We start from the raw sequence: 21,666 nt of genomic DNA on the forward strand, positions 1-21,666 counted from the left end.
TTCTTCTCAGACTGATGCTGCCAAGAAGTCTTCTAACCTTTAGCTGATTTATTATGAATATATTTGTAGTTGGCCCGGCTTGTGGGCTTTGAAACTCTTTATTTTGTGGTTGGTTTATTTTGTTGACGCTCTTTCTAGTTGCTTGTTTAGCAACATTATTTTGAAAAACACAACGAATAGCTTCTGAGCTTTTGGGTCTGACCCTGAGGCTTTGTTATTTTATGTCATGCTTGCTTGCGCCTGTCTTAGCTTCTTTGAGGCCTTGTTGCTTAGCCTCTTTGAACTGGTTTGTTGTCGATGCGTGGATCCGATTAGCAATCCATGCCCGACTTCTTTGTTCTTTTCCAAGTGGTTTGACCGATGTCGATCTTTTTCAATTATTTAAAGTAATCTTCTTTTTTGGACCTTGGTCGGGTCTCTTTTAGAGATTACTTTTATAACCTGTTTGTTGTAGGAAACCGACTTCTTTATGTCAATTTCTTCTAAGTTACTTCGTAATCCTCTTTCTTGGACCTTTGTCAGATCTCTTTCAGGGATTACTTTTATAACTTTTCATTGTAGGAGACCGACTTCTTTATGTCGATCTCTTCTAAGTTACTTCGTAATCCTCTTTTTTGGACCTTTGTCAGGTCTCTTTTCAGGGATTACTTTTATAACTTTTTGTTGTAGGAGACCGATTTCTTTATGTCGATCTTCTTCTAAGTTACTTCGTAATCCTCTTTCTTGGACCTTTGTCAGGTCTCTTTCAGGGATTACTTTTATAACTTTTCATTTGTAGGAGACCGACTTCTTTATGTCGATCTCTTCTAAGTTATTTCGTAATCCTCTTTCTTGGACCTTTGTCAGGTCTCTTTCAGGGATTACTTTTATAACTTTTCGTATTTTGTAGGAGATCGACTTCGTTAGGTCGATCTCTTTCTAGGTTATTTTTGTAATCCTCTTTCTTGGACCTTTGTCAGGTCTCTTTCAGGGATTACTTTTATAACCTTTTTATTTTGGGCTGACTTTGTTAGGTCGAGCCCTTCTAAGTTAAAGTAATCCTCTTTAATAGGGTTGGCCAGACCTCTTTCCAGGGTTTACTTATAACTTGGGTTGACTTGGTCCGACTTATGGACGTCGGCCAGTCTTTAAGTTATTATTTTAGCTATCCGTAAGACCTCGTCAGGTTCTTTTTTGGATTGCTTTCGATAACTTCTTATGTTATTCTGTGTTCATTTTTGCTGATTTGTAGAAAGTAGTTGGCCTCTTTAGATCGTCCTTTGGGTGAATCGCGCTTTCACCTTTATCGAACGGTTTGTCTTTATCGTTGTTGTGCAGTGAAATTGTTTTTCACTTTCTGCCGCCCTGTCGCTTTATAATCGGACGATGAATTCTTCAGATTAATGCATCTTGAATTCTTGTAGAATATCTAAATAAACTTTATTCAAAGTAAAAGTGCAAATATATACATGTGGGAATTTTTTCATCCCTTTAAGTCGGATAGTGTCTGGGCCTCAACTTGGTGCCTCATTAAAAAACCTTTTCAGGAAAAAGAGTGCATCCAATAATGAGATCTGTTACCTTCCTAACTGTAGTACCTTCTTAGGTTGCAAGCGTGCCATGATCTAGGAAGCTCTCGTCCGTCGAGTTCGGACAGTCTGTAATAGCCCTTCCCGAGTACTTCTACAACTCGGTAGGGTCCTTTCCAGTTTGCTGCCAACTTTCCTTCTCCTGGTCGAGTTGTTCCTATATCATTTCGGATTAAGATGAGATCATTCTCTGTGAAACTTCTCAGTACTACCTTTTGATTATATCTGGAAGCCATCCGTCGTTTTAGCGCTTCTTCCCTGATCCGAGCTCTTTCTTGGATTTCAGGTAGAGGTCGAGTTCTTCCCTCTGAATTTGAGAGTTGGCTTCTTCATTATAGTGGACTACTCTGGATGACCCTTCCTCGATCTCTACTGGGATCATTGCCTCCACTCCGTATGCTAGTCGAAATGGTGATTCATTTGTGGTGGAGTGTGGCGTTGTTCGATATGCCCATAGGACTTGTGGAAGTTCTTCGGCCCAAGCTCCCTTTGCATCTTGTAGTCTCCGTTTCAACCCAGCCAATATGAATTTGTTGGCGGCTTCGGCCTGTCCATTGGCTTGAGGGTGTTCGACGGAGGTGAACTGGTGCTTTATATTTAAGTCGGCTACTAGTCTTCTGAAGCCTGCGTCTGTGAATTGGGTGCCATTGTCCGTGGTGATGGAGTGTGGAACCCCAAACCTTGTGACAATGTTCCTGTATAGGAATTTTCGGCTTCTTTGAGCGGTGGCGTTGGCTAGGGGCTCTGCCTCAATCTATTTTGTAAAATAGTCTACTCCGACTATGAGGAATTTTACTTTTCCTGATCCCTGGGGAAAATGTCCGAGAAGATCGAGTCCCCATTTTGCAAACGGCCAAGGCGAAGTTACGCTGATGAGCTCTTCTGGCGGGGCGATGTGAAAGTTGGCATGTTTCTGACATGGTGGGCATGTCTTTACAAATTCTGTAGCTTCTTTCTGTAGAGTTGGCCAATAAAACCCCGCCCGGAGTACTTTTTTGGCGAGAGCTCGTGATCCGAGATGGTTGCCACAAATGCCGCCGTGTACTTCTTCTAATACTTCCTTTGTGTGGGAGGTCGGTACGCATTTCAGTAATGGTACTGAGATCCCTCTTTTGTACAGGATGTTGTTTATAATAGTGTAATACTGTGCCTCCCTTTTTAGCCTCTTTGCCTCCTTTTCTTCCGTGGGGAGTGTTCCTGTTTTGAGGTAGTTGATTATGGGGGTCATCCATCCTTGGTCCTGGCCTGTTATGGTTAGGACTTTTTGTTCCTCCGAGATCGATGGGTTCTGTAGTATTTCCTGGATGAGACTTCTATTGTTGCCCCCAGGTTTGGTGCTGGCTAATTTCGAGAGTGCATCAGCTCGGGTATTTTGTTCTCGGGGTATGTGGTAGATCTTATATTCCCCGATTTGTCCGAGCTGTTCCTTGGTCTTATCCAAATACCTTTTCATGGTGGGATCTTTGGCTTGGTAGCTCCCTGTTATTTGTGATGTGACAACTTGCGAATCGCTGTAAATGTTGAGTTTCCGAGCTCCAACCTCTTCAGCCAGCTTCAAACCAGCTAGTAATGCTTCGTATTCCGCCTGGTTATTTGAAGCTGGGAATCCGAACTTGAGGGAGAGCTCAACTTGGGTTCCCTGGTTGTTTTCTATTATCACTCCTGCGCCGCTTCCAGTTTTATTTGAAGAACCGTCCATATAGAGATTCCACTCTGTGAGGGTTTCCAGGGCATCTGTGAATTCTGCGATAAAGTCGGCCAGATATTGTGACTTAATGGCCGTCCGAGCTTCATATTGGAGGTCGAACTCTGACAGCTCGACTGCCCATTGTAGAATTCTACCGGCTAAATTTGTTTTCTGCAATATTCCTTTCAAGGGCTGGTTAGTGCGAACTTTGATGGTGTGGGCCTGGAAGTAAGGACGGAGTCGTCGAGATGTTAGAATGAGAGTATAGGCGAATTTTTCTATTTTCTGATAGTTCAACTCGGATCCCTGCAATGCTTTACTAATGAAGTAGACGGGTTGTTGTCCGTTTTCGTCTTCTCTGACTAGTGCCGATGCTACTGCCCGGCTTCCTACTGCGAGATACAATATGAGTGGTTCTTCTTCTCGTGGTCGAGAGAGGAAAGGTGGTTGTCCTAAGAACTTCTTAAAGTCTTGGATGGCTTGCTCACATTCTGTCGTCCATTCGAACTGCTTTCCCTTTCTTAAAGTAGCATAGAAGGGGAGAGATCTTATCGCAGCTCCTGCTAAGAATCGGGATAGGGCGGCCAATCTCCCGTTGAGTTGCTGTACTTCTTTGACACAGGTTGGGCTCTTTATGTTGAGTATGGCCTGACATTTGTCTGGATTTGCTTCAATTCCTCTTTGTGTGAGCATGAAACCTAAGAATTTGCCTGCTTCTACTGCAAAGGTGCACTTCGCAGGATTGAGTCGCATGTCATGCTTCCTTATGGTATCGAATACTTGGGCCAGGTCGGACAATAATGTCTCTTCACTTTCTGTTTTTATTAGCATGTCGTCCACGTAGACTTCCATGATCTTTTCGATGTGATCCGAGAAAACCTTATTCATTAGCCTTTGATAAGTAGCTCCTGCGTTCTTGAGACCGAAAGGCATCACAATGTAGCAGTAGTTTGCTTTCGGTGTTAGGAACGAAGTCTTTTCTTGATCTGGTGGATACATGGGGATCTGGTTGTATCCCGAGTATGCGTCCATAAATGAGAGATATTTATATCCGGAGGAAGCGTCTACCAGAGCGTCGATATTTGGGAGTGGGTAAGGGTCTTTTGGACAAGCCTTGTTGAGATCGGTGTAATCGGTGCACATTCGCCACTTCCCATTTGATTTTTTCACCAAGACAATGTTGGCTAGCCATAGTGGGTATTTGACTTCTCTTATGAATCCTGCTTCCAGTAGTGCATGTACTTGTTCTTCCACAGCCTGGGATCGCTCTGGTCTAAGTTTTCTTCGTCTCTGCTGTACCGGCCGAGATCCTGGATAGACCGCCAACTTATGACACATCAGCTTAGAGTCTATGCCTGGCATATCTGCGGCTTTCCATGCGAAGAGATCGACATTATCTCGCAAGAATTGTATTAGTAATTCCTTTGAATCTCCTTTTAGGATTGTGCCAATATTAGTTATTTTTTCCGAGGTGTCCCCGATCTGAATCTTTTCTATCTCACCCTCTGGCTGGGGACAAAGTTCTTCTCGTCGTTGAACTCCGCCCAGCTCGATTGTGTGGAACTCTTCTCCTTTGCCTCTGAGGTTTAGGCTTTCGTTGTAACAGCGACGTGCCATTTTTTGATCTGCTTTTATCGTGGCTATCCCTTTTGATGTTGGGAATTTCATACATAGGTGTGGGGTCGAGACTATTGCACCGAGTTGGTTGAGTGTTGTCCGACCTATGAGAGCATTGTAAGCTGAACTTACATTGACCACGATGTAGTCTATTTTGAGGGTCCTGGATTGGTTTCCTTTTCCGAAAGTTGTATGTAGTGGTATGTATCCTAGTGGTCGAACCGGGGTGTCTCCTAGTCCGAACAGACTGTTTGGATATGCTTGAAGTTCTTTTTCTTCTAAGCCGAGTTTATCAAAGGCTGTTTTGAATAAGATGTCGGTGGAACTTCCTTGGTCTATTAGGGTGCGGTGTAGGTTGGCGTTTGCTAATATGATGGTGATGACCATGGGATCGTCGTGTCCTGCAATGATGCCGGACGCGTCCTCTTTAGTGAATGTTATTGCCGGGATGTTGAGTGCTTTATCCTCTCCTTCGACATGATATACTTCTTTGAGATATCTTTTGCGAGAGGATTTGGAGATCCCAGCTGCTGTGAATCCGCCATGTATCATGTGGACATGTCTTTCTGGTGTCCGAGGCGATCGTTCTGTTCGTTCGGTATCTTCATCTCTTCGTCTCTTTCTTTGATCATCATCTTGGGTGGCCAAGAATCGATCTAACTTTCCTTCTCTCACCAATTTTTCTATGATATTTTTTAAGTCGAAACATTCGTTTGTGGAGTGTCCTCGGACTCGATGGTATTCACAATATTCCTTCTGGTTTCCTCCTCCCTTTTTGCCTTTGAGTGGCCGTGCTGGGGGGATTTTTTCTGTATGGCAGACTTCTTTGTATATCTTGACCAAGGATGCCCTGAGAGGAGTGTAATTATGGTATTTTTTTATTTTCTCCCTTTGTCGATCTTCTTTCCTCTTGGATTCCTTGTCTCTATCTCGGTAAGAGGCCCCCGATTTTGAGGTCTCTCCTAACCGAGCGTTTTCTTCCATGTTGATGTATTTTTCTGCTCGTTCCTGCACTTCATCCAAGGAGGTCGGGTACTTTTTTGATATAGATTGGCTGAAAGGTCCTTCTCATAGGCCGTTGATGAGTCCCATGATGGCGGCCTCTGTGGGTAAACTTTGTATGTCCATGCACGTTTTGTTGAATCTCTCCATGTAGTTGCGGAGGCTCTCCCGGACTCCTTGTTTGATCCCTAGTAAACTGGGGGCATGCTTGGCTTTATCTTTTTGGATGGAGAATCTGGCTAGAAATTTTTTAGCTAGGTCATCAAAGCTTGAGATGGACTTTGGGGGTAGGTTGTCGAACCATCGAATGGCTGTCTTTGTGAGAGTTGTTGGGAAGGCTTTGCAGCGAACAGCATCTAGGGCGTCGGTGAGGTACATTCTGCTACTGAAGTTACTGAGGTGGTGGTTGGGATCCGTGGTGCCATCGTACAGGGTCATATCCGGGAGTTTGAAGTCTTTTGGAATTTTGGTTTTCATGATTTCCCTGGTGAACGGGTCTTGCTCTTTGCGTGAATTTTCTTCGAGATTGGCCCGAGGGGCTTTTGATTTGAGATCGGCTTCTAATTGCTGTAGTTTTTCTTCCAACTCCCGACGTCGCCGCACCTCTCTTTGTAGATCTCTTCCGATTTCCCGTTGTTGTTGAGTTTCTTTTTCTAGTTGTTTTAGGCGATCTAGGAGCGCTTCTATTGCCCCTGGATTTGGCGAGTCTTTGTCCTTGTTGGTTTCCGGAGTATCTTGTAGCGTGACATCCGCGTTCTTGTGCGGTGTTCTTTCTTCCAGACCTGAATCGTGGTCGTTGTCATGGTTGTCCGCCATGGTGATGGGATCACTTCCAGGTCCCCGGCAACGGCGCCAATGTTCCGAGGGTTACCTGAAACTGTAGGTCGATCTCGGATGAGATCTTCTGTGCTGGTCGGAGCTGTTGTGTCTGACTTGTTGGACTGGACGCACTGCTGATCTTTGGTCACCGGAGGGTGGGGGGTACCTGCAAGAGACTCCGATGCTTAAGTTAGCATGGGTGTTAAACAGGTCTTTAGTAGAATCAGAGTATGAGTTATACTTGGGTGCTCCAGTGTATTTATAGTAGTTGTAGAGTGACCTTTCTAGATAAGATAAGTTAGTTATCTTATCTTATCTTTATCTTTGAGTTGAGGTCAGCTTATCTTCAAGGGAACCGCCCTTATCTCTATAGGCTCGGACGGCCTTTGGATTTGGGTCGTGTTCCTCTACTTGGGCCCTTTATGGGCTTTCCTGTCGATTTGGCCGAGTTCTTTAAGAAGAAGTCGGTCCGCTCGACCTGAAGAGGTCAGTTGCTTTGTCGTCAATCATCCCAGGTCGGATAACTCGACTCAGGGTATGAACACCTTTCTTACCATGATCTTTGGTCTTTTTATTTTAAGCATGAGGACATGCTTGGTTTAAGTGTGGGGAGATTTGATAAACCCTAATTTTGTTGTTTATATTGTGTAGAATTTGGGGGGTTTTGTCAATATTTCTCACACTTATTCACAAGAATTGCATGGTTTTGTGTTTTCTTCCTAATATTGCTTCATGATGAAAAACATGCTTATTTTGCCTTAAAATTGCTATATTTTAATCCTCTTCTATTACCATTCGATGTCGTGATGTGTTTGTTGAGTGATTTCAGAATCAATAGGGCAAGAATGGCCTAAAAGAAAGAAAGAAAGCATGCACAAGAGGAAGGAACATGAAGATTTGAATTTTGGAAAACTCAGCATGGGCGCGCACGCGCACTCCATGCGCAGTGTACATGAGGATAGCTGGAAGCGGCGCGCAAGGATGGACGCATCCGCGCGGGTCAGAGAATTCCCACCGACGTGCACGCGCACCTAGCGCGCACGCGTGGATCACAAAAGCAATTGGCGCGCACGCACGCATGGCGCGCACGTGCGGAAGGCTGCACGTGACCTCATCAAAGGAAATCGTGCCTGGCGATTTTTTAGGCTCATCAGGCCCAAATTCAAGCTGTTTCTGCATGGAAAAGACCCAAGGATGCTAGGAGAAAGGGGGGATCAATCATTTTACACTTAGACACAATTTTTAGCTAGTTTTTTGTTCTTGTTCTTCTAGAGAGAGAAACCCTTGTTCCTCGCTAGATCTAGCTTTAATTTGATATTCCCTTGTTGAATTCTGAATTGGATCTTGTTAATTACTAGTTTTGATTGTTTAATTTGAATTCCTTGGTATAATTTTACTTAGATCTTGTGTTAGTTTCATGAATTCTTGTCAATTGTCACTTTATACCCATTGCATGAATGTTGTGAATCTTGACTTGCCAATGTTACATTGATGATTTCTATGATTAATCGTGTTGTTTGAGTGATTGTATGTTGATAATTGTTAGTGGGTATTTGTTAATCTTAATTTAATTGCAATTTGAACATGTCTTTTATTAATGCTTACTATGTGTTTGATGAATTGTTTACTTTGATTATGGAGTAGTTCTCTTTACTCTTGGCCTAGGCTAAGGGAATTGGGTAAACTTGAGTCATTGGGTCTAATGGATTTGATGATTTGGGAACCCTTAGTGGTCAATTTGATAGCCATTGACACTAACCTACTACTAAGTCAATTAGTAGTGAGGTTAGACCTTATGGGTTGATGTTGACCAAACCATTTAACATACTTCAAGTATAGAAGTAGACTTAATGAGTTTGGTTCCTCATAATTGTCAAGATATGGTTATTAGACAAGGATAGTAACCCCAATTCCCATGTCTAGCCAAGAGTTATTTTTGTCATTCATATTTGAAAACCCAAATTCTAATTGTCTTGTCTTAGTCATAGTTATTGTTTAGTTTTAGAGTTGAATTATATTGAATGTTATCCTGTTAGTTTGGAATTGCTCACATCTTGCTTAGTTATTTGAATAGTTCCTTGCATTTTAAGATTACTTGCTTGTTAAGATTCCTATTTTATTTTCTTGCTCATAAATCACAACCCCGGAATTCTAACCAATATTGAAGCACATGTTTGCCCATTCCTTGTGAGACGACCCGAGGTTTGAATACTTCGGTTACTTTTATTGGGGTTGAACTTGTGACAACCAAATCCCTTCTAAATTTGATCCTCGAGGATTGTTGTTGGTAGAGCTATACTTGCAACGGGACTTTATTGAGAAAATCTATTCCGACGTAACCCTCGAGCGAGCATCAGTGACTAATGCCTTCCTTCTGGCCTCGATAGTCCCATCATAAACTCCATTACTTACCATATCATCCACCTCTCGTCGTGTACCATATAAACGCAAACATATAGATGCCACCATTCTTATATTTCCGGGATAGATAGATATCGTTGATGCGCCCAGTCCAGTTAAACAAGTGAAACAGGTCCCTCTTTGAAATGTCTTCTGGAAGGTGATCCACAAAAATGGAGAAAGACTCATGTTCCAACCGTCGATACTCTTCCCTGTTCCAAACTCGTGGATCCTTGTCAACTTCGTGAGCCCTACCCCCCCCCCCCCCCGCGCTTTCGCTCTATCTCGCTCTCGATCTCGCTGTCTCATCATTATTTCAGGAAAAGCAAAACTTTCATGAACAAAAGAAGGATGCATTTGTAATGTAAATGAATAAAAGGTAAATTTCTTCCTTGGATTTGATTAAAGATTGTTGCGAAAACTAGAAAAGATCAGGAAGAAGGGGCTGATAAATTGCTTCATTACTCAGATGACGATGAATAAAAAATCTCAGAGTTTTGAAAAGTTTTAATGAAAATAGGGTTTTAAAAAATGAAGTGATGCTTATAAATAAGAAGTTACATTGATTGAAATGGTCATAAAAGCAATTGACACTTCACTTTTGATGGTTCAAAAAACCGGAAAGTAATAATTGTTCAGGAAAATTGAAAAGTTTTCTTAAAGGATTTTTTTACGCTTAATGTAAAATGCAAAAAATATATATATATTTGGGCTTTATCCATCAAATTCAAATATTTTTAATGAAGTCATTAAGTCAAAAATGCGAATTGAGAACCTGTTTTGGACAAGAATAATTGCTCCATTATTCCGATTAAACAAGTTCGCTACGTTCCTGGCTCACAAAGCTTAACAGATATATTATAAAAAAAGCATAAACTCTTTAACTTGTAACATCAAAGCATGGCATTAAAGTAGTACATTAAAGTCAGTAAATGTCTACAAACAGTCACATCAAAACAATGTATTACAGGAAAAAAGAAAAACTTAACAAGTAACACACTTCTCTCTAACACCTAAAAATACTAATAAGTAATAACTTAAAGTATCGAAATGTTTTCGTAAATTGCCTTCTCGGTCTGGTTCCAACTTGACTTAAACTAGAATCTCTAAAACTCCTTAGCTCGTCACCTCTGCAACAGTTACGAACATTAACAAAGATAGTTACTACTAGTTATTAATACTATTAAACTATTAGATGCCTCCATATAGCTGGTCGATCTCTTGATATTAAAAGAGCACGAGATCCGATGTAATCAAATGAAGGGCAATACAAATCATCTGGTCCAATGATTTCTCTAAAAGTTTGTGAATTTGAGGAATCCATGTTGAGAATCTTCAATGCATCATCATCTTTTAGCGTATCGAAGACATGAAGTCCGAGGCCACAAATACCCATGACAAAATCAGAATTACCCCAAACTTGGGTGATTGCTGCATAGTGTGAGTGGGTATTAGATTCTGGAAAGGCGTAAGTGTGGAATAGTCCTTGTTTGCGCAACGAGAATTGTTGCAACATATATGAGGATTGCTTCTTGCCCATTGCATTGGAGCTAGTACAGCCAAGCAAAACAGAGTCTCCACGAGAGAAAACTGATTGCGCGCTGATGCCATGTTTTGATATTTTAAGGCCAATGCCAGAGGGTTGGCGGAGGTCCAAGATGTTAATGGAATCTGAGGTGCAAAACACACCATCATTTCCTTCGGCTTCTGAGGAACTTACTCTGCAATGAATTTTATTACTCTTAGTTAACAACAGAAAAAGAAAATGGTTAAAATGCATGAACCAAAATCACTTGAGAAATCTCTTTCTTTATCATGCTTTTATTTTATAATAGCAGAATCACAAAGGAGAAGTATAATTTAGAGAATTAAAATATGGCCATTATGCTAGTTCCTAGTGATTGATACTTTAATAGATACACTAAAAGGAAAAGCTATAGAGGATATAGTTTAATCAAAAAGAGTAAGTTATGGCAATAACTACAGAATTGTTAAAACAAAGAAAGTAATGCAGAAACTGACCTTTTCCGAACTCCTCCACCCATCTCAGCATCAGTGTTGCTCACGTGTAGAGCAGAAACTTTCTGCCCACCCACCGAAATAGAAAGCAAAGCTTGAGGATTGAGTGAGTTCACATCCCAAAGAGAAATGGACTCGGATTCTGCTACTACTACTTTTCCCCTATTTCTCCATTGCAAAGGGCTAGAATATTCCATTGCAAGAACAGGCCTCTGAACATCCCATTTCATGATTTGCTCCCCATCACGAACATCGAAAACTTTCACAGCTCTCTGTGAGCTGGTAGTAGAGATGATCAGGGGTCCACAGGGTTTATACCAACATTGCTTGGCTTCTGCTGCCAAGTTGCCAAATGCAGAACTTCTCCTCTGCACAACATTATTGGACAAAGGTCTAAGTGCTGTTCTTGAAGATGCTGTACCAACCTCAGTCTGGAAAGCTTGCACTTCCTTGGTGTAAAAATCCCATGAGCAGAATCCTGAATCTATAGTATTGCCAGCAGATGCAGCTACCACAAACCTTCCAGAGCAACCATCCGAACCAGGGGCACGAACTACCCAACAATCTCTCCACATATTAGGTAACACTTCAGGTGGGGGCACATATACAGCTTTTTCCTAAGAAAAAAAATAGTAATTATTCAGCTTAAAATAATACTTCGTTATTGTAACTAGGCCAAACTGCAAATATGAACGTAATAATCTAAAACATAGTAAAGTTGAGACTACAATATCATACCAGCATTATTCATATTCATAAACATCATTGACAAAACTAAAATGGCATTCACAACAAAAACGTGATATGAAAAAATCATTTATCTTGAGAGGTAAAATGTAGCTCTAGTGTTTACTAAATTTCACAAAATATAATATGGTTTATTTTGAATTTCATCCACATCGTTTTGTTGTCAACTGCCAGGTTACCCACAAGACCCACCTTCAAGGAACCCTTAGAGGGTACATCTATATATTTTGTCCATACACACGTATGACTGCTCATCCATGGAAGAACAACTTATCTTAATAACGACAAGCACGTTATAGCATGAACTATACCGGGTATCAAATAAAAAACATGATAGGAAAAGAAGATAACTTATGTTGTAAGATGAAAAAGCATAGTCAAATAACTCACTATTAAACAATTTATATATAAATCAATCATAGCAAACTTGATAAGGCAACAATTATAACAATACATGCTAGATTTACTAATCGATTTACATACCTCGCAATTGGCAATATCATAATACGAACACGAACCATCATCATGAGCAAGGATGACAGCCTCCCCTTCAGACACAAACCATCCTCCAGTGGCATTCTTGTCTCCGATCTCATTTAGCTTATAATTGAAAGCTTCATCCATCTCATCTCCAACAAATGCTTCCTGCTTATTCTCCTGATCATCAAATTCCTCAAGCTTCTCGTCAGACTCAAGAAGCATATCAATGTTGTCAGACCTCTGATTCAAGTCAGACGAAGAGCCCTTCATCGCATTGGGACCACCCTCAGTTTCCTGCACCTCGCAGCACCTGACTCCACCACCACCACCACCCACACTTATCTCCTTGTCGTTATTAAGAGAAGCCAAAAACTCCACAGCAATTGAATTCTCACTAACAGGACTTAGCACCTTGTTATCTTCCACCTTAGCCTTCACATCATCAGATCCATTACCTAAACAGCTCTCTGACGAGGACGACCATGATTCCTTCAATAGTATCCGATTCTTAATCAACTTATGGTGAGGGAACAACCTATCCTCAAGCTCCTCAGTTTTCAACCCTTTGATCAAGCTCTTCCCTTCACCCAATCTCTTAGATTCATCATTCTCAGATTCCCCTTTACAAATGTTTTCAACATTTCCATTACTATAACTACCCACTTTACCAGAATCAGCACCAGTGACATGAACCATAGCCTTCTCAATCCCCGAAATCTTCTCCTGAATATCCGAAAGTATCACCTGTGACGCATCAGGGTTGTTCATATCCAACAACTCCTTAGTCTTCTTTATATCCGAAGCGATTCTCTTAACCTTCCCTTCAAGAAACGCAAGCTTCTCGTGAAGCCTATTAGAGGACTTCCCACTACTACAACCACTAGTTTCTTCCGAAACCTTGCTCCCATCTTTCAAAATCGAATATTTTTCTCTCTGAATCTTCCCACCCACTATTTTAGAAGCACGCTTTTCGCCACTTCCCTTACCCGTTAAATTTGTAACCTTTTCGGCGCTTCTGAAGCTCCCTCCCGGTTCTCGAGTCGGGTTGGCCCGATCCAGATGCATTTTTCGGGACTCGCGGGAATCCGAAGAGATTCTATTGAATTCAGAACGGCTTGAGCTTCTGCCTCTGGGGACCGAAGTAGTGGATCTCCGGACAACGGAATCTCTTGACGCCGCAGCAGTGATTGCTGCCTTGTCGACACGTGGCACGGCTCGGATCGTGGGCTTCTCGGATCCATGAGACGTGGATCGGCGGAGCTTATGGCGGTTTTCTTTCTCGGCGGAAGAACAGAACTTTACTGAGGCGGAGGAAGAAAGCTTGGTCGTAGCCGAGGCATCATGGGAACGGGCATTGCGAGAGGCGGAGAGCGGTGGAGTTACGGACCTGGATGAGCGGCGGAGGGTGGCGGCGGTGGGGTCTCCGCCGTCACGGTCTTTGATCCGGCGAGTGGACATGAAAATGAGAATGAGAGTTAGTAATTAGGGTTTTTAGTGTGATTTGGGAAAAAGGAGTGAAACTTGAAACGAGGGATGTGGAAGGAGGAGAAGAGAAGATTTTGGGGTATGGACGTATGGTGTGGGGTATAAGCGGGAAAAGATTTAATTTTTGAGTTTTGAACATTTTGAGTTCTTTTTCTCTTTTTGGTGAGTTTCATGAGTACAATTAGTCAATTAGGCTCCGTCTGCGGCTCAATTTTTTTTATATTGGGTTTGGGTTTGGTGTGATGCTTCATTATTGGATGCGGGGTGTTTTGCATATTTCTAGGCAATTTTTTTTAAAATAAAAAAATACAATACAAATACTTACCAAAAAAAAAAAATACAATACAAATGGGTGGATTGCATTTTTAAAAATAAAAAAATACAATATAAGAGGCGTATTATATTAGTTTAATATTAAACACATAATACAAAGAGGCGTGTTGATAGTACAAGAATAGCATATTGTACGTAGGGGGTGGATTAACATTACATAGGGGACATACTGTATTTTTTAGATTAAAAAAAATATATTTTTAGTATTATAAAAAGAAGAACGAATTTGTTGAGTGTGAGTGTGTTTTATTTCGTTGAGAGAGTAAGAGAATAAAAACGGAGGGAAGTGTTAGTTTGAAAATATATTATAATGGCTAAATCTTTCCACAAATATTTGAAGGTGTGAGTTTTGTATGTGAAAATCTATATAATGTTGTTATTCCTTTTGGAATAATATATGAGGAATTTAAAAGTATACTTTGTCAAAATACGTTGATAATCAAATATTAAAGAGAGTCACAAATATTCTCTATAGACAACCTGTGTTAGTATTTGGTGGTTTTGTTCAATTTCAAATAATGTATGTAATTGACGATTCAAGTATGCAAGGGATGTTTTCGATCTACTAGTAAATACGGGCATAAGTATCAGTTATCAAGTTATATGTTGAATTCGAAGAATTAGTTGAGGTTGATTTACCCGAACCCAACATCGACTGGACGGTTTATAACACTGAAAGTGAAAAGGAATTCGAAACGCACTTATCATGTTGTTGGTCTAGCTAAAGATGTCGACGAAGATGATATCATAGTTGAGCCTGAAGTTGCAGATGTGACAAATGTACTAACGAGCCAACATCCATCTAGAGAGCCTTCTTTTATGCACGCTTTGGATCTAGATGCTATGAATGGATGAGAATTTCCTGAGTTTGTCAATGCAGGTAAGTAGTTTTCTATTTTTATTGTTATTAGTATTATAATAATTATTATTAGCCTTTATTATGATACGCATTACTATGAATTTGGATCCTTTAAATTTTAAATTTGTATTTTAGAGAGTAAAGTGTAATCTTCTACCCTTGAATGATTTCTCTTTCATATTTATTTTTGGTCCCACCTATAAAATAAATAGTGAGAGATCACACTTTACTCTCTAAAGTAAAATTCAAAGTTTAGAGAATCCAAATCCCATTACTATTATTGTTATTATTTGTTATTATGATTATTTGTTGTTATTATTATTATTATTAATTTATTAATATTATTATTGTTATTACTATTAGTAATTGTAAGAATTATTTTTTGTTATATTGGTGTAGACCCTGTTGTTGTTACGAATAGTGAATTTGTCATCGGCATGGAGTTTTAAAAAAACTGTGATTGTAGCAATTAAAGATTATACCATTCATCGGGGTGTGGATTATCGAGTGTGTGAATCTGAGCCAACCACATTTTATGCTAAGTGTATGCAATATGGAACAAATTGCGATTGGCTTATCAGGGCTAGTCTTATTAAGAGAAAGCTTTGTTGGGTTATAAGGCGGTACAATGGTAGTCATACATGCACCAAGACAACAATTTCTCAAGATCATGCGAAGCTCAACTCAGACATGATTGCAGAGGTGATAAAGTCATTGGTTGAAGTTGATCCATCTTTAAAGGTGAAATTTGTGATTGCTGAAGTGCAATCGAAATTCAATTATACGATAAGTTACCGCAAAGCATGGCTGGCCAAGTAAAAGACAATTGCAAATATTTTTGGTGGTTGGGAAGCTTCTTACGAAGCTTTGCCATCGTGTTTTGAAGCAATGGTACAAAAAGATCCATCAGCAGCAGTCGAGAGCAAAACTACACCAGCTTACTAAGGAGATGAGGTGGTCCAGGATATTAGGATACTGACACGAGTGTTTTGGAGCTTTTACCCTTGCATTAGAGCATTTAGGAGCTTCAAATGAATCGTCCAAATAGATGGCACACATCTGTATGGCAAATACAAAGGAGCTCTCTTAGTTGCAGTTTCTCAGGATGGCAATGGAAATATTATGCCTCTTGCATTTGCCGTTGTTGAGGGTGAGACTTCTGATGCATGACACTTCTTTCTTACTCATTTGCGCACACATGTGGTGACTCGGGATGGTATTGGGCTTATCTCTGATCGACATGACTCTATTACCTCAGCAATAGCACGTAGTAACGGATCATGGGAGCCTCTGGGAGCTATCCGCATGTTTTGTGTTAAGCACATAACATCCAACTTCTTAAGGAATTTCAAGGCACTGTATTTACAGAAGTTGATTGTAAATATGGGTACGTAAATTATAGTGACATATTGATGTTAGTGTTATGTGGTGAACTTATTATTTTTGTTTTCTTGTTTTTTTTTTACATGTTATTGTAGGACTGTGCGTGAGTTTAATGTGAAGTATGCAAGATTACACGAGCGTGGTGAGGCTTACACTCAGTGGCTCGATCGGATCCCACGACAGCAATATGCTTTGATGTTCGATAATGGATATTATTGGGGTCATATGACCACAAACCTAATAGAGTGCATCAATGGGGTATTGAAAGGGGCACGACATCTTCCTATCACATCAAGGCAACTTTTTACAAACTAAATGAGTTGTTCACTAGGAAGAAGGCTGAGGCTGAAGCTTGAAAGAATGCGGGACATGTATTCTCTTAGTATGCAATCAACAAACTTCAATTAAATTAGCAGGCAGCGGGGAACATCCAAGTTAACTTGTTTGATAGGCAGAACGAGGTCTTTGAGGTGCGCCAGATGCCTGGCAGTATAGAATATGTGGTGAATCTCCGTCAACGGCATTGTGATTGTGGTGAGTTTCAAACATATCGAATTCCTTGTCGTCATGTCTTTGCATGTTGTGCGAACCAATGACTTGATTAGCAACAATATGTTCATGACGTATATAAAATGGAGGAGATAAAAAAGGTGTATAGAGCAAGGTTTAAGCCATTAGAAAACCCAGCAACATGGTCTGTATATCAAGGACCAAGGCAAAATACCTAATCCTCACTTAAGGCGAGTATCCAAAAGGAGTCCCAAAATAACTCGTTTTTTGAATAAAATGGATATACGTGATATGCGTGGTCCTAGGCATTGCAGGCTTTATAGAGGTCAGGGTCACAGTCGAAGTAGATGTCCCCAGCGTGTAGGATCTATTGCTAGTAGTGGTGCTCATAATTCTTATGGCTTTCGGCATTTATTTACTTCTTGTATTGTATTATGTACTACATCATAATTAAATTAAATAATACATTATGAACTAGAGCAATACTATATTTTGCTGTGAATTTTAAAAAACTACAATAGCAGTCTTACCACAATCGTAGTCTTACAACAATAGGAGAACAACAAATATATAAATTACTTGCTAAATGTTTTTTTCACAAATTTAGTACATTTTTTTACTGCCTTTTTTATATTGGAAGGGGGTATATCTACTTGCGCTCCTACGTGTTGGGTCAATCCTCAAGTTATACCCCTTACTATGTACATCAAAAGCATGGACACTTCTCGCACCTTCCGCCCCATCTATATCTTCCGTCGCAGCTACATGACATAAACAACCACAATAACAAATACACTAATCAAGTATTGCGATTCATTAACAATGATAAATACACTAATATTAAATACACTATTACCATTACTATCATCTTCACTGTTATTCGCACTATCACTATCAGCCGCAATCGTTGGTGCTTGCACTTGAGGAAATCAATAACATTACTATGACAAATCCCTCTAGCGACACTCTGGATCGAGTCAATAGACCTTCTAGACCCCGAGCATGGAGAAGGATTGCGATGTCTTAGTCTCGAATCCACAGATGACCAACCCGGCGCAATTTCAGGCAATTGCTGACTGTGCTATGGTGCCTGCTCATTGACTGTAGGAGGTTGAAGCTGGGATTGCTACACTTGTAGCTGAGGGTCAAAGAACAATTCATTTACCCATTGAGATGTCTCTATTTCAGCCACTCACTGATATAGCTGGCAGTTTGATGATTGCACAGCTGTGTCTACATTCTGTGACATAGAAGGTCAATAATATGCCTGGTAGGGCGGCATGTGTAGTGAGTGTGAGTCAGGGAATAACTAACTGAAGAATGAGGGTCCAGGCTCAGGGTTTGGCTGTGTGTATGGGTACTGGTGTGGAAAGGAATTTGGCAGTTGGTATGGGTGTATGATGGGCTGTGGCTGCAGTTGTGGCTGTGGCTGTGATTGTGGTTGTGGCTGTGGCTGTGGCTGTGGTTGTGGTTGTAGCTGTGGAACATAACTTGTCAATCGCAGCTGAGTCCCATATGCTTCTGTATACCATTGCATATACCGATGAGATGCTTGATAGTGCAGTGCAAGATCACCAACCAGAATGGAACTCAAACGATTTGTCCATCTCATAATGTATTGAGAATGTTCAACTCTCCAATCTTTATTCTTTGGTCCAGTCAGAACCGCGTTGTGAGATTCTGTAAGACGAGTAGCTTCTCCAGGAACTTTCTGCACCAGACCGAACTACCTCATCACTCGATCTGATGCAACACTCAATGCTTCAAATGATATTAGTGGCACAGTTGCACTCCACATCAATTGATGCTGCAAGATGTCATTTGGAACTACAATATTTTCTATATGATCGGGACTATACGGGTTCCACACAAACTGCAAATACATTCCAAAACCAGTGCATAAATACAAATACAAATATAATGCCAATATTAATAACAACACTGTTAAATAGAACAAAAAAGCTAACCCCATCTGCAGGAATATCATCTAGTAAACGCCTGATGTGAGAGATGGTCCACTTTTGGTATTTGTGAAAATGCAAGCGCCAAAACATCCAACTGGAATAAAATCAATTTATAACATTCAGAACCAATATATGTTAAATAATACAATTAAACAATACATATGCAATAATATGTTAACATATGAAATAATTTTACTTGCACGCAAGCGGAAAACTAGGATGCAATCGCATAGGTGCTTGGAACAGTAACCGTTCCCAAGCCCATATACAAAGTAGTGCCAATGGGCCATCCACCTCCTTGCAATTATATCGTGATGTCCGACATAATGTCTTATACAAATGTGCCAGGCAAGCGGATCCCCAGGTAAAGCCTCTAATGTCAGAAAAATTTCGGAGCAAAGGCAAGAACTTCCAATGGATTGTCAATCCTGACTTATCAGAAAATAAATTTGTGCCAAACAACAACAATAAGTGTATCTATACGTACATTTGTCTGCCAAGTGCGGTATCCAACTGCATGCGCCGCTTTAGGAGCGGAGCCATGCAAGCTTGACATCGCTTCCTTTATGATCAGCGGCAGTAGGTATAATACCAAATTGTATCATGAATACATTTTCAAGGCCATCAGTGTTGCTATCTATAAATCCTGACACCGGCATACCATCTATCGGGAGTCCAAATATCATTATAACATCCTCTAAGGTAATCGTGCATTCACCGTGTGAAAGATGAAAAGTATGAGCCTCTGGACGCCATCGCTCGGCATTGTGCAAAATAATTTTCTCAATTTGAGATATGTGATAGAATCCACTCTCTTGTAACTCGATTTCAACTCAAGAATCATATGAATCTTGTTGCAGATGTCTTGATTCCAAATTTCTTGAACGTTGAAACAAATAAAAAATTATAATTAACAATAATAACAAAAAAATAAACAAACATAAAAAATAATAATAATAATAATAATAATAATAATAATAATAATAATAATAATAATAATAATAATAATAAGAACAACAACACTAATTATAATAACAACAATATTGTATTAATAAACAAACATAAAAATAATTACATATGGTAGACATTTAAGGTATTCAACAATATAATCTTCAGGACACATAATGTCACGAACCATCTTCTGTTTATATTCTTTCTGAAACAAAAGAACTATTATATTATATAAACTATATCTAATATATATCTAATATTTCTCTAACATTAAATAAATAAATAAAAATATATTTAAATAATATTACATAAAATACTTTTTATTCTGTTTGAAATAAACAACATACTCCACTTTAACATTTATTCAACATAAATTTAATAATGCATTAAATAAAATAAATTTCGCACATGTAAAGAATATATGGCATCAAATCTTATATTTTATATTCATGTAAATAATATATGTAAACAATATATATTAACATATTATATTAAATATGTTTAACTTATTTTTAAATATATAAATATATATTTAAATAATATATAAAAATATGTATAAATAAAATAAATTTAATATATTTTGTCAATATACATTATATAATATATCGTATTTCAATTTAAATAAAAAATATGTACGTATGTTCAAATTTCATATACAATTATATATATTAAAAAAGTTAATATATGTTCGTATGTATTGTCATATATATTTAAGTATTTAAATTCTTTTACAACAATATATACTATATATAAAGTATGTTTAATGTATCTTAATAATATATTAAGTACTGTTTTCATTTACAAGCTAAAAATATATTTTAGTACTATCTTAATCTAAGTAAAATTATGACCCTAACTAATACTAGGTTCAACACTATTATTACTAACAATAAATTAATCAACACAAATTAATTTCTGGTTACTAATCTAATTTATTCTTTATTTAGAGTAATTAAAGCAATTTAACTAATTGAAAACATTATTGCTAGAAAATGTATTTACTTGGTGCTGTTGATGGAGATATAGTGAAAAATGATGAGTTTGAAGATGAAGTTCTAGTATAGAAGAAGGGATTGTTTTGAGTTACAGAAGAGGGAAGACACAAGTAGAGTGTGGTATTCAGGAGAGAAAGAACAATCTTTGAAAGTGGGGCTATGATGACTTGCATCATTTATCCTTTTTTCTTATCTAAAAAAGACCATAAAAGAGCATAATCTCATTAAATCATTGCAATTCATGAACTAATTAATGAATATTATGGTATATTGCTTTGAAATGCGTTTGTGCTGAATTTCAGGTGAAAGGAGCAACAAAAAAAGGGAAGAAAACAACAAAATAAAGCTGGGCGTATGAAACTGGCGTGCCACTTAGAACAAACGCCATGAAAATATGTGGGCGTGGCATGTCAGAACCAGGGCGTGGCACGCTAGTAACGATTTCTAGAAAGGAATGTTTGGGTTTTAACAAGGGCGTGGCACGCCACCTACTGGGCGTGGCACGCTAGTATCATTTTCCAGAGAGCAGTGTTGAAGGCCACAAAAGGGGCGTGGCACGCCAAGTCCATCACACACCATGGGCATGCCACTTGAACCATTGGGCGTGGCACGCCAGTTCATCAATCCAGAAGGGGAGAACCACTTGGGCGTATTACTTGGTATCGAAGGCGTGGCACGCCAACTCTAGCCCATCACTTGGGCGTGCTACTTGAAGACCCAGGCGTGGCACGCCAAGCTTGAAGGAGTCACCTTAAGGTGGGTGAGCCACTTGATCATCAAGGCGTGGCACGCCAGTTCAAGTTTTCAGAGAAGAGGTTGAAGACCCAAACAGTTGGGCGTGCCACTT

The 21,666-nt window shown here is 39.5% G+C and overlaps 1 protein-coding gene across 1 annotated transcript; it reads right to left on the reverse strand.

Moving 5' to 3' along the window:
* Positions 1-9,972: 9,972 nt before the first annotated feature.
* LOC112727390 (KIN14B-interacting protein At4g14310) lies at positions 9,973-14,015 on the reverse strand. Its single transcript, XM_025777122.3, has 3 exons — positions 12,343-14,015; positions 11,116-11,729; positions 9,973-10,814 (listed from the first exon to the last, which is right to left on the reverse strand). Exons 1-3 carry the CDS (start codon positions 13,795-13,797, stop codon positions 10,277-10,279), a joined length of 2,607 nt encoding a protein of 868 aa, XP_025632907.1. The 5' UTR covers positions 13,798-14,015; the 3' UTR covers positions 9,973-10,276.
* Positions 14,016-21,666: the final 7,651 nt, after the last annotated feature.

Source organism: Arachis hypogaea, chromosome 12, assembly GCF_003086295.3.
Source record: "Arachis hypogaea cultivar Tifrunner chromosome 12, arahy.Tifrunner.gnm2.J5K5, whole genome shotgun sequence".
In the NCBI taxonomy this organism is placed as follows: domain Eukaryota; kingdom Viridiplantae; phylum Streptophyta; class Magnoliopsida; order Fabales; family Fabaceae; genus Arachis; species Arachis hypogaea.